At 37.9% G+C, this 17,648-nt stretch overlaps 1 protein-coding gene and 1 long non-coding RNA gene across 7 annotated transcripts; both read right to left on the bottom strand.

The window, feature by feature from the left end:
* LOC307036949 lies at positions 1 to 10,134 on the bottom strand. 6 transcript variants are annotated; one of them, XR_013807541.1, is made up of 6 exons: positions 9,381 to 10,134; positions 8,580 to 8,674; positions 8,288 to 8,397; positions 6,150 to 6,322; positions 5,403 to 5,513; positions 1 to 784 (listed from the first exon to the last, which is right to left on the bottom strand). It is a non-coding gene; the product is annotated as an uncharacterized lncRNA (long non-coding RNA). The 6 variants fall into 6 exon arrangements; XR_013807544.1 differs by lacking the exon at positions 6,150 to 6,322 and having other exon boundaries at positions 1 to 430; positions 638 to 784; positions 9,381 to 10,114; XR_013807542.1 differs by lacking the exon at positions 6,150 to 6,322 and having other exon boundaries at positions 1 to 883; positions 9,381 to 10,128.
* Positions 10,135 to 10,592: 458 nt separating this feature from the next.
* Positions 10,593 to 16,479, bottom strand: rps21 (ribosomal protein S21). The gene is made up of 6 exons (XM_079679119.1): positions 16,405 to 16,479; positions 15,869 to 15,951; positions 14,968 to 15,031; positions 13,471 to 13,542; positions 12,985 to 13,040; positions 10,593 to 10,656 (listed from the first exon to the last, which is right to left on the bottom strand). The coding sequence occupies exons 2-6, from the start codon at positions 15,916 to 15,918 to the stop codon at positions 10,647 to 10,649; spliced, it is 252 nt and encodes an 83-aa protein (XP_079535245.1). The 5' UTR covers positions 15,919 to 15,951; positions 16,405 to 16,479; the 3' UTR covers positions 10,593 to 10,646.
* Between the last annotated feature and the right edge of the window lie 1,169 nt (positions 16,480 to 17,648).

The following is a 17,648-nucleotide window of genomic DNA, read 5'->3' as shown; positions in this document are numbered from 1 at the left end:
CTTTTTTTACAACCACCTGTTAGGTCACTAAAGTTAAATAGTTAGTGGGTCACATGATAACATGACAACTGAGCAAACTATTGAAATGGACCTTGATTGAGTCAAGATTTTTTTTTCTCGTCTAAACATTATGTTGTGTATTTAGCCTGTTGGTAGTGGAAACCTGAATGTAGCTAGCATTACATATATGATATTTCTTATGCTGAAAGTCTGAGATTGTTAGCAACACAGCCTCAAGTTTTTTAAGAGATTTGAAACTGTGTGTTTGTCTGTTTAACCTCCAGGAGACAGAAGGCGGCCTGTCACTCTTCTTCTGTGTATAATCCGTCCTCCTCTGCTTCTGTAATCTCGTCTCTCTCCCTGGGAGCTGTCAAACTGTCCCATACAGACTGTTGTCCTCTTCCTCCTGTTGCGGTCGGTCAGTGTTGCTCTTAGTGTGTAAGAGACAGAGGGAGAGAAAAACAGTGTGTCCACTTAGTATTCCTTCTCGACACACTCTCTCTTCCACTATAAATGAATCATGTCACAGAATAAAAGACTCAGTCCTCCTTCCACCAGAATAATCTCCTTTACTGTCTTCAGTTTAAATCCACCGGAAGTTGCTGTCATCCATCTAAATAAGCTGTTCCGCGTATACCTGCACCACATATGAGGACGTTTCTTGTCATGAATGTTGCCCTTTGAATTCCATTTTCAGTTTTGTCTTCTCGTTGAGAATTAGCCAAACATCAAGGATGGATGAGGAGGTTCCTGTTGTCTTCAGAGGCCTTGTGTTGGTTTACTGCTGTTGAATGCCAATAGGAAAACTTCACAACAGCCGTACATGTTTTTCCATCTTGGTAGCTTGAATATGCTTTGATCAGTAATGACACATTTCCCACATCTGAAGGCAGTCAAACATAGCGTGTTACTCATAGAAAAATACAACGACTTTAGATTTCTGGTGATTGTTGAATTACAAAAGTCAACACAATAAATGCTTGGAAAGAATTGAAACATCATAACATGTCTGGGAAGTATTAGGATAGATCATGTCTTACAGGATGCATGAACACATGTGCCACTTTAATAATAGTGTGTAAGTCTATCATTTAAAAACGAGGATTTGTAAAATTACTGTTAAAAGAGATTATGTAACAACAGTTGAAGTTCAGAGCACCATAATTCATTAAAGGATGTTTTTGGGAAAATGAAATCCCCTGAAGAAAGGCATGTGCATACACAGAGTTAGTATAGGTATTTGGGGTAAAGCTTACACACGTTCATCTGAGCAGCTGTGTGTGTGTGTGTGTGTGTGTGTGTGTGTGTGTGTGTGTGTGTGTGTGTGTGTGTGTGTGTGTGTGTGTGTGTGTGTGTGTGTGTGTGTGTGTGTGTGTGTGTGTGTGTGTGTGTGTGTGTGTGCGTGCGTGTGTGTGTGTGTGTTTGTGTGTTTCTCAAGGACTCTGGAGCGCCGCCATCTAATCAAGCTACAGGAACCACTTTAGAAGATGAAAGGGTTTCTCCGCCACACGCACTCACAGTTAACAGCTGCTCAGGTGAGTCTAAGTTATATTTACTGGTTTGGTTTGAAAGGATGTTTGTATTGAAAACAAATCTGTTAGAGGAGGACCCACGGGGAGATAAGACAGAAGACAGAAAGTAAAGATTCCTCCGTCAGGCAGGTGAAATTGTTGTCTTGTTCGTGCAATGTCTACACACTGTCCAGAGTCCAGAAACCTCACACATCTACTTCCTCCATTGTCTGTGACACACATGCTGAACTCTGACCTTTGTCCTGCCTCAGACACACACACACACACGCACACGCACACGCACACACACACACACACACACACACACACACACACACACACACACACACACACACACACACACACACACACACACACACACACACACACACACACACACACGGGCCGGGGTCAGTGACCTCCTGTAGTTTAAAGGAGTCTATAGGCAGTGTGTTAATGCGGCAGCGATTCATTCACTGACACACTAGAACATTCCTCTCGGGTCACACTGGAGACACTTGTGTGGTTCCTGAGCTCCGCTTCAGGGCCACCATTACTCCTACAGTATAATTATATATCAAATATATTATGTCATATAGTCTACAAAATGTAATCGAAGACAAATGCCTCTGGAATTTTCCAAGTGCCAGAAGTGAAAGTCGAAAAAGAAATGTACACTTTAATGGAAATCTTTTTGTTCAGGTATCCATATTGTACTTTGCCCAAACTCAACAATAAACGCTGGAAGATTATCTTTATCAATATTTAAAATTGTTCTTGGTTAACTTAATATGTATGAGTATACAGTAGCATCTGAATGCTGAACCAAGCTCTACTAGTTGTTGAAATATTGGGGGAAATACCCTTCTTTTTTTCAAAGTTAGATTCGAGGTTGGATACAGGAAGTCACTGTATTCTTAAAGTGCTGCACAGAAGTATGGACGGAGATTCATATTATGGCATTCATGTTTTTTAAAACTTTGGAGAGAGCCAGGCTAGCTGTTTCCCCCTGCTTCTTTAAGCTAAGCTAAGGCTGTCTTTCTCTATTTAACTCTGATTATAAACACCTGTCATCTCTCAACAGAAACAGGGAAACTGAGTCAAGAGAGAATTTAGAAAAGGGAAGAAAGGGGTGAGAAGAGAGAAATAAAGAGAGAGGAAGAGAGAGGGCTTGTCGTTTCACCTCACTAATCCTCCCCTTCCCTCCTTCTTCTTTCTTCCTCTATGACGAATCTACTTCCTGGTTACCAAGGAGACCAAAGGAAAAGTGAGGGATAGGCCACTTGTTGTCCTGGTAACTGCTAACTGCTCCATTAATTGAACCCACTTACCCCCCGCTGGTACCTAAACTCACACGAACACACACACACACACACACACACACACACACACACACACACACACACACACACACACACACACACACACACACACACACACACACACACACACACACACACACACACACACACACACACACACACACACACACACACACACACACACACACACACACACACAAATGAAGAGGTAGGAATTTGTTTGAAAAGAAAGAAAGACTAAATGGGAGGGAGGAAGTGTGATAGGAATTAATGGAAGTAAACATGTGGAGAAATGCAGCTCAATTACCAACCCAGTCTCACGGCATTTCGTGTAATAGTCACGAAATAAATGTAATCTATTGTTTCGTGTTCACCAACATGATTTTCCCCTTTTTTTCGTGTCACACAGAACTATTTTAAAAGCAATGTATTTCTATTGGTAGTATGTTTCGTGCATGCACCACGTCTTTTTGTCCGGTCGGGTCTTGGAAGACCGGAAGCTGTGTGGTTCATAAAAACATTTTCTTACTCAATGTCAAGCCACGATTATAGTTTTTATTTTAAATAGAATAATGTCTGACTTTTTTTTACGTCCGCGAGGAAAATAAATGGGGCTCAGAGCCTCAGAATACTAAAATCTGTATTTTTTCTGTTTTTCCTTCTAATTTGTTATTATTAACTTTGCTTTTAAAATCGTTCTGTGTGACACGAAGAAAATGAGGAAATGGTGTTGGTGAACATGAATCAATAGATTAGTTTCGTGACTTTTACACGAAATACTTTGAAACTGGGTTGCAATTACATAATAAGGGCATGCTTTGCAGCCCTCAGTATCCCATGATACTATGAGGGAAAGTTCAGTTATAATATAGCTAATAAAAGGCGAATATCTAAGTGAAGCAAATGTAAAAAAAAAATGCTATAATGCATCCAAAACAAATAAATTCGTATTCCCTAAGATAATAAAAAAAGTATAGTATTAAAGTTACGTAATACTGTCAACAAGAAGGGAACTCCACTTCCGAATGTTCGTAAAAACTGTTATTTGATTGTGAGTCGTAATTGCACAATTTTAACTAGGTGAACAATATTTGTTTCTTTGATTCAAATCACTATCCTATCACAAAATCATCTCACATAATGAATACAGGTTAATATAAATACCTGTATATATGATATGCTTTACTGGTTGCTTGACCTCCAGCATTTGCACTAAAACACAAAAATGTTCTTTCAGATTGATTTACTTTTAAGACTTTTTGTTAATAACTGATGTTTTGGGTATTTCAATGTTATAGTGGGTGCTCAAACAGCCCCACCTTCAAAAAATACAAGGGACTCTTTGTGGGGACATGTTGCTTCGTGTACGGGCAGTGAGACAATGTAATACTATCCATATCCAGTAAGTCTAGGAGTAGGTGAGATGCCAACAACCTGTACAATTGTTTTTACTACTTTGACAACAATACCAGAAAAGGACAATGTTTTGTGGAATTTAGTGTAGCCAGGAGGATATCCACAAACATCCAGGCCAAGAAAACCTTTTCCAATGCTGATCATTGTTAACAGTCCGGAAAAAAGGATATTAATACATCTCATCCGTTTTCTTTAAAAAACAAGATCTCCATATGAATACAAATACATAAAGAAGCCAATAGAAAGGTGGATCATCATCAGATGATAACAGATGGCTTCCAGGTAGTTTGCATTGTAGTCTCTTTTGAGCACCACACAAACTGTTACCTGCATGCCATAGAATCCCGCTCAAACGTGATTGGTCGAAATTCCTTGAACTACAAACAGAAACCATAACTCTTTTGTTACGAAAACCTTTGTAGGGAAGCTATAGATTTTGCGTTCATATGTGTGACAGGATTATACCACTCTGGAAACTTATCACAGTTACAACTATTTTATATTTTAAGACTACAAACACTACAAACATAGCATTTCCGGATTTATTTGATAGGCCAAAAGAGCGCCTTGCTGGATTATTTCAATGCTGTGTTTAATAGATAGCTTAGTGTGAATATGTGAATATAATCCAATCTGACAGGTAAACAAAGTAGCCTCCATGAGCGTAGGTGTTAGCTTAGAGAACCTCTGTAACTTCCTGTCCTCACCTTTTAGTTAAAACCAGACACTTGTATCTAAATCCATCTGTTTGTATGTGCCTTCAGTCAAAGCTTAATGCTCTTATCATCACATGCTACGTGAAGACAAATCATGTGTCCTTCTCTTTTGCAGCCATAACTCCAGTATATTCAGATGATAACAATATTGAGTAAATACTGTTGTTCTATTCCCAACATTCCTCAGATTTTCCGCTTCAGGTTCTGCATCAGATAGACTTTTGAGACACAAACACACGCGCACGAACACACAGTGCTGAGGGCGGATATGTTTGAAGTGCTGTGGGCCGGGGAGGGGATGTTTGGGGTTGACAGCGGGCTTAAATGTGTGTGTGTGTGTGTGTGTGTGTGTGTGTGTGTGTGTGTGTGTGTGTGTGTGTGTGTGTGTGTGGGTGTGTGTGTGTGTGTGTGTGTGTGTGTGGGAGGCAGGTACCTACATGCCCTTCTCTTTGTCTCCTCCAACAAGACACTCCACACACACTCCTGGTGGGCCCCCTCCCTTACTCCTTCTCCCTTTTGTTCCCCATATGAGATCTGCTTTTACTGGCCTATAGAAAGGATCAGAGCCTGATGTTAGTGATGCCTCTGTGGGTCAGTGGGTCCATCTCCAACGTTTTAAATACGTGGTGACCCCCTAACTATTTCTCAAGTGCAACTATCAGGCCAAAATGTTCACTTATACAAAATAATTATCAAATATAATGGGAAGATTTGTATGAGGTGTATTCAGCACATTTATGATTCTTAGAGCTCCATGAGATTGTTCTCTAATGCCACTCTCAGGACATCTTTTATTTTTTAAGCCTACTACTTGTAAATGCTCTGAGAAAAGCAGATACCTTGGGATACAAACTTTTAAAAATTAATATTTCGACTTTCTGCCTTAGCGTAGCACAAAGCCTGGATACGAACGACAAAAAGTTAACAAGATTCCAAAAACAAATCTTAGTAGTCACCTGGTAAATTACTAAAATGTTAATGTTCCAGTGCTAATTCAAGATGCATGTTTATAGTCAGCCTGTAAAAAAAAACTTTACATTGGAAAAAACACAAAACAATATATACTTTTTTTTAATACTTTTTAGGTATAATTACCTTTTGAAATCACCCAATATTATTTTTCCTTAATTGTCTTTAAATTGTGGAATATTTGGTATGATAACGTTTCTGTGGTATAATCTCACCACAGGTATTAATGGGGATTCATTTGACTTGAAGTGGCAGCCTCTTCTCTCTCTTTGACCCACTCTCACCAGTGTCTCTTTTACCTCTTTTCCTTTATGAATCTTGCCTACTTTGAAGTCTGATAGCGTCTGAAAGAGGACAAAGAGACAAAAAGAGACGAGCCGGGCTGCTTCTGAAGACAGACAAAAGGATGAGAGCGAGAGAGATGGACAGATAGTAGGGAAGAAAAAGAGTCATGACAAAACACAGGAAGTGAGGAGTGGGGCGAGGAGAGAAAAACGAGGGATTGACAGCAGGTTATACATTCAGAAGTCTGGACAAAACAATTCAGGAGGTAAAAAGAAACCGTAAACCAATTCATAACTGTGGTATCAATTGAATCTCTATCAAGATGTCATATTCAGCTTATAAGTATTCAGAGTGATTTATAATCAAGGTATTGTTTTGTTTAATTGGAAATATGACCAGAAGTTATGAGTTCAACTGTTAACTTTAATTTAACCTGAGTAATTGTAGCTGACACCTAGTGGCATTTAAAGGAACTTCAGGATAAACTGGCAACCCTCATTAGTTTCAATATACAGCTATAGTTCATTCTGATGCTTCCAACTAAACTGCCTGTGCAGTGAAACACAGAAACAGAACCTGGATCAGTGTTTAGATGAAATAATCAGTGACGTAGACTTCTATCTATTAAGATGAGGTTGAGCTCTCCACTGAGTGACACAACCTACTGATGAAACTGTCTATTAGCACAAATGCAATCATAATCTATAAACAAGGAAGGATTTGTATGTACGTGTTCTGTAGGACCATATCGGCTCACTGGCATTTGATTCAAGGCTGAAACAGTGTTCTTTGTCTGTGGCTGAGTGTGTGTGTGTGTGTGTGTGTGTGTGTGTGTGTGTGTGTGTGTGTGTGTGTGTGTGTGTCAAAGGTATGCAGGGGGCCAGGTGAGGGGGTTTGGGGGGAGTATGAGGGGCTTCCATCTCTTTATGTTAAGATCATTGTTTGGCAAGCTGTGACTTGCCGAGCCTCCCTGCTAAAGGCAGAGAAACATGTTTAGGTTGATTTGGTTCCAGAGATCCACTGCAAGAGAAGGTGGGACTAAATGTGGCAGAGCGAAATTAATGGACTGCAAAACAACCTACAAAAAACAATTTTAAATATTAAAGAAAATAGAAAAATCCATATGTGGCAGCCAGTGTCGGGCCCCGGTAGAAACGGTAGAGGGAAGGGAGATTGTCTAATAGCTCATTGATGGCGGATGGCGCCATTATCTTTGACGAAAAGAAAAAGGCTAAAGAGGGTTGCCAACCTGTCAGTTGAACACAGAATGCTAAAAACTGAACATAATGACAGAAAGATGATACTTGTGCATGGCTCAAGGTAGGCTTGAAGTTTGATTCTAAAATAGCTTGTTTGCATGGAAACACTTTTCTTAAACATTTGTTCTGCCTCATTATTGAGAAGGATCGAAGAAAACCTGCCTTTATCCATCCAACAATCTGGTTTAATCGTGTGCTGATATTCGATTTTCACAGGATCATGGGTGGCTATTGATATTACATCTAGTAACATGTAATTCTTTCATAATTCAACTTCAAAATGGGGTTATAGCGTAGTTTTTAAAACAAAGAATGTCTCTCTATGAGTCTCCTCTCACACAAGTGCATCTTGTTCTCACGCTACACAGATTTGAGGCAGGTAACGGTTAGTCATTTGCCCATAAACGGAAGTGATGCAATTAAAACTCTTAACAGCAGAGCAACATCACTGGAGTCTGTAATTCCACCTGAGAACGAGTGGGAGAAAGAGGGACTGTTGAGGAGGTGAGAGCTGGTTACCGATTACCTATTAGTGTTGCAAGCAAACCCTCCAAACTGCAATCATTATATGCCTCATGCTATGGAACAGCAACAGGCCTGGTTGCATCTTTTTGCATGCTGTTTTGCTTCTGATTCTATACATACATTATTAAACGCTGGATTACATATACCATTTGGATTGTCTTACAGTGAGCAACAGCTTTTAATAGCTGAACGTGCAGAATTACAGGTCACTTCAGGTCAGTGTATTTGAAGTGTGAACTGGACAGGTTAATAGTGCTTAGTTTGCAACTTTAGGTTTTCCATACCTTGGTCCACAGTCCAGCCAAGCCTTCTGGGAAAAAAGCGAGGGGAAGGAGAGAGGAAGGCATGTGGTGAGGACGAGGATGACATACTTCTCATCAGCAAGGCTACTCACCTGCAGGAAAAAAAAGAGGGAGAATGTGTGGGAACAAAGCAGTAAAGCAGCAGTTGATGACAGCTATCATTAGGGCTGTGTGAGGTTAAAGATGCCCTGAAACCGCTCTCACACACCACTGGACCATCACCTACATACTGTGTTTAGCCTAAATGACCACTGTAACCTTCCCATGCCTTCACCTTGCCCTGTTATTCCCACGTTGACCTCCATTTCATCTGCTCGCTCATTCTTTCAAAGCCAGATGGTGCAGGTAGCAGGACTAAACAGGGCCCTTCTGCATGATACGAAAGTAGAAGTACAACATCTATGAGTATTTTGGGCAAAATAACAATTATAGACAGCAAATAATTACATAGCAACTTTAATAAACTAGACTAAAACCACTATTTCAGTTACATCCTGGTGAGAAGTAGTATGCCTACTAATTTTGCAGAAAGGCTTATGTAAAAAAAAAAAATAGCTTCTGAATTCCACCAAAGAAAAACAAATAATTCCTACACAATAATACCTAACAAATAGTTTTTTTTAATTCAATATCTTCCATTCAATGTAATGTAACGGACGTTTTATTACCGTTAATTGAGTAAAGGTACTTAGCCTAGTTACTTTTACCTGCTAATGACAACAAACGTGCACATGGATTAATTTAACTTTCCTTCATTAACTTAACATGGCTCCTCCACTACTGGCGAGGTTTTTTGAGTTAGTATAATATGTTTAACTTTGCTCTGCCTTTTCTCATTTTCAACGCCATGGGCTAACGCTAGCTAGCTTAACTACCAGTAGGCTACAAACGTAACGGAAGGTAGATGTTAGCATTAGCACGATCCAAAAAGTAGTTTATCATACCAAGTGTTGCATTTACATCTTTTAAAATGGCTAGCGAAATATTCAGCAGTTGCTTCTCAGACCATTCACAATTCCCAAATGGAATAATTATAATATACAGACAACTTTTATTCAAAGTAAATCAATGTCACCTGCTGTCTTCCTAGCTGTGCGTAAAAGGTTGCAATACCATATTCAACCACACACTGACATTAACACGCGTTGTGTTCAGAAGGGGGCGCTGTTTCACATAGTTGAGAAAGCTTAGAATGTGTGAAAACTGCAATACAAGAATCCTGACCATTATTTGAATATATTAGTTTTAACTACTGTTATGGATTTGTTTTGTCACCAATCTTTGAGTGTTTTGTTAAGGACTCTGAATAATTGTATTGTTCAAATTTGCCATGTACACAAACTTGCCTTCGGTTTTCAATATTGTTCCTTATAATTATTATAGCTTCAATAAGTATCTGACACCATAGGAAATAATAAAACCCCAACAATATAGATGTCAGTCAAGTCAGTAGGATTGAGAAGCAACGTGACTGAATGACTAAAGAAATTCTGAATTCTACATGACTTATTTTACTAGAATAGGATTTCATTTCCTGCGTGCAATCCTTTTAAAGTAGAACATTTATGAGTTTTGATGAAAACTTTAATTTCTTGTCACATGCTGCCCTCTGCTGGAATAAACCAGTAGCAAAGTACTACCAGTTCTTCAGCACCTGTAATAATACTATATATACCTGTAACCTGAGAGGAAACAGTCAACCAGCCTTTAGCAATGTGAACAGTGAAACATTTGAAGGTACTGTTCATATTGATTGATACCTAAAATGTTTTAAACGTTATTCACATTATATTATATCGCCTATTTATTCATTCAGCCAACAAAGACACTTGACTTTATAATACCTAGATAATTAACTATTAGATACTACCTATTTCAATGAAAGCCTATTTTAATTATCAGTAAGTCCAGGTTTTCAAGCAATGAGCATTTAGTTGAACAGGCTCAATATCGACAACATGAGGATTTCATATAGTTAACTTCACTTAGTGTAGAACTACTTTTTGAAATGTTCATTTCAGTTTTAACAATACAATATTAAACATTTTCTTTGCATTGCTTGAAGTTTAGTGCTGAGATGGAACGGAGGCTCACATCATTTGATTATCATTGTCCCTGACAAACATTACCAAAATAAAGGCATCTGTTGTTACCCTTGCCTGTTGCCAAGTGGTTATGTTTAATCCATTTTTTTTTTCACAGACTGATTTTTAGGAACACTTTCCAGTACATTGAAATGTTGCCTCAAAGCTCAATACCAGAACATAGAATAAAAGAAAAGACAAAGTTATTTTTTTTCCATTTTATTTTTTACAAAGTTTCCACTTCTTCAGCATCACACTCAGATGTTCCTGTAAAACAAAAGAAAATCATTGTCAGTTACCAAAATTGTAATTTGATTCTGATTTAAAACTCTGAAAACATCCTGCCACATACATACATTCATACTACTGACTAGGGATGGGAATTTGAAAACAAATGTATATTCGACCCCGGAAAAAACGGTTAACCCATTAACCGAAATGTACTTATCCTATATTTTAAAAAAAAAGATGTGGGAAAAATGTTGACAAAAAAAAAAAAGATTATTTTGAAAAATAAATAAATACATCTTCAAATAAGTATAGAAACCAAGTTGAATTTGTCAAATGTATTTAACTGGTGACCACAGCTTGACCAGTTGACAGCTATAGGACTACAGCTTTCATGCTTAAAACATGACTTGGTTTTTAAATTAAAGAGGGATCGTAACATAACGGGTTAGGGCAGGGGTCGGCAACCCGCGGCTCTTTAAGCCCTCCACTCTGGCTCCCTTGAGCTTAGACAAAAATAAGAAGGAAATAAAATAAAAATATTTGTAGGACTATTTATATTTTGTTGCACGGTTGAAAATGTTTCATATCTTGTATTTTGAGGCGATACTGTGACACATACAACAATTTAAAAACCGGTTTTAATTAGGTGAACTAAAATATGCGTCATATCCTGAGTTGAAGATGAGCAAACTATTGATCAATCAAAGACAATAGAAGTATCGGAGGAACACAGAGGATTTAATTCTGCGTGGTTAGTTATCTGCTTTCACAGCCAGCGATGCTGGTTTACCGGTATGTTTGATATGTAGAGAGAAGTTGTCAAAGGTGCTGCAGCCTTTACGTATTGGAGGAAAAACACGGAAGAGGAAGACAGCTGACGATCTTCAGTCATAATTCAATCACCTAACTCTTTTTAGGGTGCAGCTATAGGTTTTATTTATTTCAGAGTGGGCCCATTTTAATTATATTAATTTTCTTCAAATGTGCAGAGGACTCCAAGTGCTGTGTTGATTTATTTTAAAGTAGGCCTGTGTACTTTTTTTTTTTTTTTTTAATTCTCCTTATATAAGAGTTATTTATTTATTATTAGAGGTAAACAGCTTTCTATAATGTAATACATAATAAATGCAAAAAAACTGTAGTTTTTGTCTATGATGTAACAATATATACAACTTTATAAGCTATCAAACATGTTTTGCAGCTCCAGACAAAACAAATTGGTGGAAAAGGGGGCAAAATGGCTCTTGGTCAAAAAGGTTGCAGACCCCTGGGTTAGGGTAACGTAACCCTATTAAAACAGAGATCAACAACTTATAACAGGGCCTATGCACAGAATGCAGCTATTCAATACTCATTCTTGTTTAAGAATATGAGTAGGGGTGGGCGATATGACGATATTAGATTAGGTCTCCACGATATGCTTTTTCAGAGATATCGTATCTATCGTGATAAAAAAAAAACTGATGTGAAAGACATGCTCTAAAGCTGTCTAGTCAGGATTCAGACAGTATTGCACTTTATTTATTGTCTTGTTTGATTCTGTTGGCTTATATTTTATTTTATCAATAAGGTATTTATATAGTTTTTCCCTTCAGTTATGCTTAAGTCTTTTAATGCACTTCAAGTCTAAAGTTTACATTTTAATTGTTTGGCACTGACTTTTCCTCATTGATGTTTTATGTTTTACTTAGTTATGTTTTACCCTCCTTTTCATGTTTATTGATGTTCACTGCTAGTGCTACCTCAGAAAGTTCATTTTTATACTGAGAAACTGTGCCTTGAAGCCATATCAAAATGTTGAATTGTTCATTCAGGGATTAATTCAGAAATAAAACCAGCTTGAAATGCTATTTTTGTCTGTTACTCCTTTTTGTTTTAGTTTCTGTTCCCTTGTAGGTGGTTGTCCTTTTAAGTAACTTGAAAAATAACCATAATAACCGACATGAAAAAATATCGTGATATATATCGTCTATCGTGATACTGCGTGAAAAATATCGTGATAATATATTTTTCAATATCGCCCACCCCTAAATATGAGCATGTCTACTCAGGGGAGAGGCGGGTGCGGAGACGATTCACAATCAGGCCAGCTGTAGAGAAGACCCTTTCAGCTGGAATTTGGGCATAAGATGAGGTTTAAGTCTGTGTGATCTGCGTGTAGGGAGGGGCAGCAGCCATATCATTAGCTAGATCTGATGGATTTGGACATAAACGCGAGTGAAGTATAACCGGACGCGCGTCGCGCGCGAGAGATCCGCACCTGCAGCTCTGCCCGCTGTGGGGGACCGGTGAGCGGAGCAAAACACACCTTTAGAGAATTATCTTTCCCATCCCTACTACTGACATAAGTGAGCAGATTCTTACTTTGCAACCACGGTGTCCTCCTTTGCCAGCCTGAGGATGGAGTCGTCAGACTCGCCCTATAGGAGGAAAACAAGTGTTAATTCAAAGGTTTTCTGCATTTAGAAGACGATCTCATGGTAGTTAGGTTTCCAGTAAAGATATAGGATAATAGAACCTCCAACAAGCTTTGTCAAGCTTTCCATTTTAACTTCACAGCAAAGCACTGGAAACAAATATAATCTCAAATCTGTTCAAACACATTAAAGACCTTCCTCTGCCATTTAATTCCTAATGGAAGGACGACAGAAACTGCACATCTACAACAATTATACTGTACTACACACTATTTACAGCTGAAATTATTAAAAACATTTTTAGGATAAGGATAAAGGTATTGCAACTCTTAACTCTGATGAAGAAATCATACAACTAAATGACTGAGGTGTTTTCCGTTTGGATATGACAGCAGTGAAAGCACAATGCAACAGAAATCCAGCTGAAACTCACCATTCTGCGGATAGCGCCGCAGATAGCGTAGGTCTTGAACTGCCCATTGAAGCGACCAGTCACCTTGTCAACCTGCAGAGAACAGAGCACACTGCTTAACATGTACAGTCCAAAACAGCTAGTAAACACTTCAAACGTCCCTTTATAAAAACACGTTAGATTTTTCCTAAATGAATATATAGACTGTACTTTTGTTTAAAAATAAAAAATGCTACGGTTCTATATTTATCCACGAGCAATATGAAAACCAATTGTAATCAGACTTGGTGTAACCTACAATTTATCATTTTGAATTCATATCATTTGTCAAATTTAAAAGTATTGAGCGTTAGATTTTCAAGAAAACCTGTAGTCAAACTATGCAACTACATAATAATAATTTTATCTACAAACCCATGTAGCGAGTTTGGAAATTGAGCAATCGGTTTATACATGAAGGTAAAAGAGCCAATGCCTTAAAGCATGTCATACCGAACAATCTAGAAACACAGCAGCAGCCCGTCACGTATACATCATTTGTTTAAAAACTATTGACACTCAGGCTTAACATGCATTTGGGTTCATTTCCAACCATAATGATAATAAGTATTCATTCATGGTCTATTGATTATGTAAAAAGGTATTCCAAATATATTCGAGTTTCAATTCTATGGAGCCTGCTGGATGACTCAAATGTCCTGCCTTCACAACATGTTATCATCAGTGTTTCCTTCAACTATTCACTCTCTCCACCACAATGCTGTTGTGGCAACTCAATGCAAATATGAATAACCAACACTGGGACTACTGTTTGAAATAACTTTGTTTAGAGTTGTAAAACAGGCACAGCATGTGTCAGCAAACTAGTGGCTACTTAGATTATTAAAATCTTTATTAAGACTGAACTATGGTGATCTTTTTAGGTATATTAAAAAAGCTAAATGCCATTTATGCCAGCATGTCTTTTTTGGCTGTGTTAATGTTATTTCCCCAAGAGCAGGGAATGCAGGGTTTGACTGTAAAACAAAACATTCTCCTTCAAAATGAATGCCACCTATGGTTTTAAATCACTCCATTAGCTTTGTTACTCATCAGCTAGGGTGGGTTAAGTCTGCATGTATTGAAGTTTACGGTTTTTTCTCCAAGCTTGCACAAGATTCAAAGCAACACAAGAGTACAACACATTGCTTACAAATAAATGTTTCAAGCACATTTCAACATAAAAACTTGTTTTCAGGCAAATGTGCTAAATATATTTGTTTTGCTTGTATTAACATACAATATCTACATTTAATGTACGCTTACTTTAGCTGAATGTTCTAAATAAGGTTGAATATAAACTTCTATTTGGCATACCAAGTGGTATCATTGTGGTCTTGATACTAAGTATTCATTATAAATACAAATAACTGATATTATTCATCAACACAGATGGTCTAACTAACAGACCCAATCTAGACAGACTGGTTTAATTTCATGCATTTCTGTTGCATAGGAAAAGATGCGATCTGTTTTTACCTCAGCAATGTTGATCTGGATGGAGGCATGGTCCTTGGCTCCAATGATTCTGTTGCTAGCAGAGCTGAAATACAAACATACATTATTTGTAATGGTCATGTTAATTAAATGTCACCATCCTTCACGGCTCTACATAATGGAGTATCCAGCAGATCACTAATGCTACAATTGAACTGGCAAATAGCTTTATTTTTGACACATAGTGTTGAATCAAGTTTAATCCCCAAGTAGGTATTCCAAAAATATTTACGTGAATGCTGTACAAGCAAAGTCCTAGGTGCCCTGACTCTAGTCTATTGTTTTAATGCGTCTTTAATTTCTTAATCAAGTACATCTCAGAGCATTTTTTTAAAAAAAAGTATATTTGACTTTAGTTACTTTTCAGATCATGGTTTTGCATTTCATTCTTAGTGAAAAGCATGCATCTTCAAATGGGCTGATGTTAAGTGTTTCCCTTCAAGTATTGAACATTCTGTCCATTTAAATTCATGTGAAGAAAGATTTGTTACAGAGCTAAAAACAGAGGGTGAAATCTCATGAAAAGTTGCTCTCGTAGATTATGATGCATTGCTGAAGCTTAGACTACCCAACAGTATATAAAGCTAAATACACGTCATGTAATCAAGCTTTAACATTTACAGCAGTAAAATGAAACACACACATGTGCAGCAGTAATGTATTTCAAGAGCATCACATGCAATAGGGAACATTTTAATGCCTTTCTCACAAGTACTTCTAGTTGGAAAACATTCTGTTGTAACTTAAATCCATTTAGATAAGTTTTTGAACACAAGATGTACTCTTTTGGGGTATTTTATTGGTGTGTTAGAACAAGAGGGTCTCTTCAAAGTAAAAGGATATTCATATTTCTTCATTCATTAACTGAGTAAAATATATTCACCATTTACGTGGGACGTAGAGGTCCACAAATTCACCAGCGTCGTTCTGCATGTTTACAGGTTGTACAGGCGGTCGCCTACAAATCTGAAAGAAAGAAACCCCAAAACAAAAAATCAGATGCGCGTTTTCCTTTTTGCGCTAACTAGCTAGTGTAACTATGCTAACACTCTCACAGGCATTGTAATGTTCCAACAGTCGCATATTCTTCAAATCAACGCAGAAATAACACCGTTTGAATAATAACACAAATACCAAATACAGTCTGAGGATATGTTACTCAGAAACCAGTAATGACTCGTTAGCCAGCTAGCACATCAGTTAGCATACGGAGCGCTCAGAGCGGCCGCATGTGGCTGCTCACACACTCGACAAACGTCTGATAGTTACACACAATTAAGTCTCATAAACACATCCCATCACTTATCTAAAACAACAAAGTCACATTCACGTTGACATATCTAAGATAATATTGCGGCAACGTAGGGAGAAAAGGTTATTTTAAAGCGTTTTTAAGGCGAGAGCTCGACAGATACGCACCGTATAGGACAAATGGCCGACGGGAAAGGAAGAGCTGCCGACCCGGAAGTAAAAATATCTCCTTCGATGTTTTCCTCGCCACCTGCTGGATAAAATGATCCATGTCAGTGTTAAAGAAGAACGTCGATGACTATTCAATAACAAGAAAAAGTAAGTAAAAAAACTGAAGGAATATATATTATACCTGCCTCAGTGATTTCCAGTTTTTAAACCAATCTTACATAGTCTCATGCTGTACTGCAGTATGGTCTTGCTCAGCTGGCTGTGTCTGAAATATGAAATTGAACTATTTAAACAAACCCAAATGTGCAGGTGTATCTCTTCAAGCAACTTACAACGAGAGAAACCTCAGACTTGCAAAAAGATCTCTTTCTGAATGCTCTATTATTTTAAATATGAGAGCAGTCCCTCCATTGATAGTCCCTCCATTCAAAGCGATGGGCTTGTTTTCTATGACTAGATTGTGTGATGTGTAACTATTGTAACGGACTGGTTATAATGTTGATGTTTTCATACGTTTTATTGTTCTGGGTTTATCTATATTTTACAGAATGTAAACACTATGTTGTGTTGTGTACATTTATTGAACAGTAGCCTACTGCCTAAGGATGGAGCCTACATTTATTGAACAGTGCTGCGCAAAAATAGGACGCACAAATAATTGTATTTCAAGCCGACAATAATAATACTATTAATAATGTTGCGTATCGTATCAATTAAAACCAAGAGGTCTAGCTCAAACAATAAAATACAAAACAAGTTGACATGAACACCCATGGCAACATCATTTTAACTACTGCCAAAAACTTCCGGTTTGTACTGTGTCGGTAAATCCAGTGTCCAGCTTGTCGCTTTGTGACAACTGGTGACAACGTCATGTTTGTTGCATACCTGCAAGATAGACCTGTGACAAATGTCAGCAATGTGAACAGAACTTTCGCCCTACTTTCACCTGCACCCAGCAGCAAGCGGGAGAACGGTATATCATACAGTCGACCCCTAAAACAGTACACACAGTAAATTGAACATTTGTTAAGCATTATTTTGTCCAACTAGTCTACATTATGAATTTGATGTTTGTCTAAACTGCTAAGAAGCTGACTGCTGAGTTAGAACAGAAAGACATGCAGGCCATAATCACTGCTAGAAGCGCAAAAGAGGAATGTGTGTGTAAGGCTTACATTAACTGAATTGAAACACTGTCTATTAGTTGATTAATAAACAAGACATTCAAGTCAAAGTTT

Source organism: Notothenia rossii, assembly GCF_949606895.1.
Source record: "Notothenia rossii genome assembly, chromosome: 4".
NCBI classification, from domain to species: Eukaryota; Metazoa; Chordata; class Actinopteri; order Perciformes; family Nototheniidae; genus Notothenia; species Notothenia rossii.
The sequence above is the reverse complement of the archived record's forward strand: the minus strand, read 5'-3'. Positions and strand labels throughout refer to the sequence as shown.